The sequence below is a fragment of the Labrus bergylta genome, chromosome 16, assembly GCF_963930695.1.
Source record: "Labrus bergylta chromosome 16, fLabBer1.1, whole genome shotgun sequence".
In the NCBI taxonomy this organism is placed as follows: domain Eukaryota; kingdom Metazoa; phylum Chordata; class Actinopteri; order Labriformes; family Labridae; genus Labrus; species Labrus bergylta.
The window spans coordinates 1,740,575-1,745,638 of record NC_089210.1 but is presented as its reverse complement, the minus strand read 5'-3'; the positions used below and the strand labels follow the sequence as shown (position 1 = coordinate 1,745,638).

Genomic DNA, 5,064 nt, shown 5'->3' with positions numbered 1-5,064 from the left:
CGGTCTGGCCTGCAGAGGGCGCTCCTCAGTCTGCTGCGGTCATAAGCGGTCATAAAAAGCCTCTGCGGCATCAGAGCGGAAGCACTTCACTGGTCCTCGAGGCCAAGATCAACGCGAGCTAAACAGCAAGGTAAACACTGATAATCCTACCTGTTAATGTTTCATTTCGTGTATGCTGTTTTATGACCTATTAATACACACCGGGGAGCTTTCCGGTTCGAGTGATTTCTTGGGTTTTGTAAGGAGAGGCAGCGACAGCAGGAGGGAGAGGACGAAGAAGAGGGCAAAGTCATAACGTAACGTAGGTTAAAGGAGGAAACAGAAGAAGACGATAAATAACATCTTAAAGTCTCTTTAAAGAACACCTGAATGTTATTAAAGGTCAGGTGTTGAGTGTTTTAAAGCCAGCAGGGAAACTTGGCTGAGTGCAGAGACAGTTAATGATGTTTAATCTTATTTAAATTAACTCGTCTAGACTGCTAATAAAAGCTTTCAAAATAAAAGAGTCTGGAGCTGTTTGACTGTCAGTGTGTTCAGTGGAGTAATCTACTCTTTATTTAAAATTATTATTATTACTTTATTTCAGGTTTTTGACATTAAATGTTGTCAAATTCCATCACAATTTTTTTTTTTCATGCTTTTAATTTGAAATATTTCATGTAGGGGAAATTGCACAGGTGCACAAACAGGATGCATTAAAGGTGCAGTCTGGAGTTTTGGTAGAAAAATGTGAAAGTTGGAGAAATGTACAGATTCTGTGGTTTATGTTCATAATTTTCATATTTTTTATTTATTTTTGTGCCTTTGTGAGAGAGAGAAGGGAATGACATGCGGGAAAGAAGCCACAGGCCGGATCCGAACCCGGGCCGCCCGCTTGGAAGACTATATAGCCTCCATACATGGGAGGGGCGTACTAACCACTGCACCACCAGCGCCCCTTGATTTTCATATTTTTATCTTTCTGGGGAACTTTGTGTTTGTTATAAAGCCAAATCCCTCGGGGCACAACGGATCAAATGTCTGACCAGTTTTAGACAGTGTCGTACATTATATGCCCAAGCCAATATGTTGGCAGGAAAAGGTCACATGTGTTCTGGTCATGTAAAGATACGTCTCTTTAGAGCAGGGGTTCCTAAACTTTTCAGCCCATGACCCCCAAAAATGAGGTGCTAGAGACCGGGGACGCCCTCTGTCCACGGAGGTGGTTAAAACATTACCGTTGTGCACAGCCGGGTACACGATCCAAACACTGGAATTAGAACGACACAAAAGAACAGCCTGAACTCTGTATTATTATTTTCATAATGGTAGCAGAATTAATCTCTTGATCTTTTTTTTTTTCATATGTTTTGACAATAATGGGCAAAATTAATTTTGATGTTTTTGGAAGAATTTTCATGACCCCCTTCTCAGTGTCTCGCGACCCCCCAGTGGGTCCCGACCCCAACTTTGGGAACCACTGCTTTAGAGCATATTGCACTCCCCTGTGTCCTGCCCCCTTATGGGGTTAGTTCAAAAAATCAAGTATGCACAGACTTCAGGTTGCTTACAATGATTGTTTTAGGATCTACCTAAAAAGTCAAGGTGGAGGAGTGCAGGTGAGCTATTTGTGAATGCAGGAGTTAACACCTCACAAGCTTTATTGAGGAACCTGATGTACAGATTTATCGGTCGCTTGAATGACTCAAAGAATGTAATTATAATGCTGCTGTCGAACCCAAGTTATAGTGCAGAACACTACCAGTAATACCTTTGGAGACAGGAATGTTTTTATTCTAATGTATATGTGTGTTGTCTATTTTTTTGTATTGTATGTCTTTTAAAATGGACCTTGAGTCAATTAATCAAAGTTGATGATAACTCAAAACACAAACTGTCCTCAGAGGAACATGTGGTCTCTGTAACACTGTGCAGATAAAGTGCTATGTGTGGAGTTATGGTGAAACTGTAACTCTCCTGGTAGGTTTTTAGCTCAAACAGTGTCAAGGGACCCTTTTTTTTTTTTTTTTTGAGTAAAGTTTGTGTGTTCAGTTCAGAAAATAAAGCATAGAATGGTTTCACTTCTCCAACTTTCAAATTTCACTACCAAACCTCCATGGTGCACCTTTAAAGGGGACATATTCTGAAAAATCTACTTCTACAGTGTTTCTGAACATACATGTGGGTAACCGGAGGGTCTACTGACCCACAACATGTGAAATAAACCCATCCAGTCCTTTGTTTGTGGTCTGCATAAGTCTTACAACACAGAGAAAAATGCTCTGTTTCAAATGTGCTCTCCTTGTGATGTCACAGTGGGATTCTGGTAAAAAAAATAAAAAAAACTCCCTTCCCCTCCCCTGATATCTCCACCCATGGACTCCACCCCCAGACTAGAACAAAACTTCTGCTCAGGTCCACCATTTTTATTCTCGCTATTGAAGGAGTGACGTCTATCTGGAAAACTCAGGGGGCGGGGTCATTGCATTTAAAGAGACACACACACCAAAACGGAGCGTTCAGAGAGAGCTGGTTTCTACAGGGTCACAAACCTCCTCTGGTGCTTGATTCATGTTATATTTTGACCAAAGCTCAGCACAGATGTTTCATTTAGACCACAGGGGGACTGTTTGAGAAGGTGGAGGAGGACTGTTTGAAAAGGTGGAGGAGGACTGTTTGAAAAGGTGGAGGAGGGGGATGATATGTTCTCTTTAATGCAGAGAAGTCAGAGTAAGGAGTGTCAGAACTTCATTTCACAATCGTCCGACCTTGATACCAAACTGTTGATAAGAAAAGAAAGATGACGACCCACAATAAAAGTATGGAAGCAAAGTTGTTGAAATGATATTTTAGTGACAGTAACTTTCTTTATCATTAAGTTTATGTGTTTACGACTTTGAAGCAGCACTTTTTGAAATGTGCGACTGTGCTTTTCTAAGCTCCTTTCTAAGGTTACATAACTCCTCATTATATGACCGTCATGGGGCCTCGTTTTGTTTGTGCTTCAGTTAAACACACATCGTACTGGAACCCCCCCCACAGCGCACTGTACATGAAGAGAGGCTGTTAACATGCTCGCCTTACATAATTGTCCTGTGACAGCATTGTGCCGGCCCTGAACATCCTCACTGTTAGTAATCAACACTCTTCTTCTTCTGCGCGTTTCTTCTCTCAGATGGCTCACCGGCTGCTGGTACGCAGGATTTGGACGTTCTCCACCAAAGATATCCGCTGCCTCCGAGCATCCACCGCAGCCACCATCTCCTCCTCCTCCTCTTCTCACTTCACCTCCTTACAATCAGCCGCATCCCGGGTCTCCTTCCTCGCCCCCTCTCGGTCTCTCCCTCGCTCCCTCCCTCACAGAGGAGTGTCCTTCAACGTTCAGGATCACGAGGACTTCACAGACAGAGTCATAAACAGCGATCTGCCCGTGCTCGTTGACTTCCATGCACAGTAAGTACCCGGCCTACAGCTGAAACTAGACCATACTAATATTGATATAATAACCTTTGTTATGGGGGGGGGGGTTACAGCTGTAACTATTTACACACATTTGGTGTTTAACTGTAAAACAATCAATACATGTTTACACAACTAGCCAGGGGATACACTCTGAGCTACACTTCCTGTTCAACACATCCTGTTAGAAAATGTTTGAGTTTAGTTTTTCAGAGTAAACATTTTCCCTTCACAAAGTGTTAACCAGCTTCCTTCATAAAGTCATTTTTATTGTTTTGTGCAAGTGTCGAAGCAATAATAGAGATGTTTAGATCACAATATGAGTCACTTTAATTATTGTTTTATTGTTTGTTATTTTACCTCCATTAAAACATCAAATCTTTTGAATTAAGTGTTTTGTTTTGTTTTAATTAATGTTTTGTGAAAGAGGGTCAGATATTATCAAGATTAGTCTTTCTGCTCCTTTTCATTCAAAATGTTATGTTTGTTTGTTTTAACTTTATTGTTTGTTTGAATGAAATCAAATTTACAAATAAAACATAAAACAAATAAAAATAATTTTGAACATCTAGCTAACCGTTGTAAACTTCTGATTCTGCTTGTTCTCAGTTCAGCCACCTTTTGACCACAGATTCTGTTTGTCTGTCCGTGTGTTCGCAGGTGGTGCGGTCCCTGTAAGATCCTCGGGCCGAGGTTGGAGAAGGCCATCGCGAAACAGAAAGGCCGCGTTGCCATGGCAAAAGTCGACATAGACGATCACACAGACCTGGCCATCGAATATGGGGTACGAAGATTTAGGATAGTTTCTGCAAAAAACCCAGAATTAGCTGAACGTATTGAAGGTGTCATCTGAACTCTGGAGGATTTCAGTTTTAGAGAAAAATCTTTTTTAGATGATTTGGATCTTTAACATAACAGATTTAATTATTTTTATGTTTAAACATCCTGAAACAAATTGTTTCATGAATAAAAATATAACCTCTCTCTTTGTTTTTTTTGTTTTTTTAGGTGTCTGCCGTTCCGACAGTAATCGCCATACGTGGAGGCGACGTCATCGACCATTTTGTGGGGATCAAAGATGACGATGAGCTGGACTCATTTGTCAGCAAGGTCATTGGACAATAAACCAGCCGTCCCCGCTCTGCCCGCTCAACGCCGCCATGGTGCTTGTTTTCTAGGATTCTGGCACGTGGGGCCGCCATCTTTGAGCCTGTTCAGCAACAACCTCCAAATAAACAACAATCCCAGCTGGCAAACTGTCAAACGGCTCACGCCCATCACACGGCTCACACCGCTTCAGATCTACTCGAGCTGCTTCTGTCACGTCGTCTACTCCAGCTTCTTTCGCTTTTTTGTGATGGGCGTGAGCCTCTGTCAACCTTTTAGCTCTCACGTCATGCTCCCCGTGCAGCAGATACGTTTTCTTTTCTTTCTTTTTTTTAAACATAGCAGCTCCTTTGTTTGTAGAGCAGCCACAGTTTTCTGTCAGTCTTTAGAGTGGGAATTAAAAACAGCTGTACTGCACTAATACTGTAAACCATGAGGGATAACCTGTTCTAGTTTTTAGACATGGAGAGAATTTAACTTTAAGAAGCTGACAATACTGAATGAGGTTTGTGACGGTGT

At 41.7% G+C, this 5,064-nt stretch overlaps 1 protein-coding gene across 1 annotated transcript; it reads left to right on the top strand.

The window, feature by feature from the left end:
- On the top strand, positions 1–4,702 carry txn2 (thioredoxin 2). The gene is made up of 4 exons (XM_020655650.3): positions 1–130; positions 3,155–3,432; positions 4,099–4,222; positions 4,447–4,702. The coding sequence occupies exons 2-4, from the start codon at positions 3,155–3,157 to the stop codon at positions 4,561–4,563; spliced, it is 519 nt and encodes a 172-aa protein (XP_020511306.1). The 5' UTR covers positions 1–130; the 3' UTR covers positions 4,564–4,702.
- Positions 4,703–5,064: the final 362 nt, after the last annotated feature.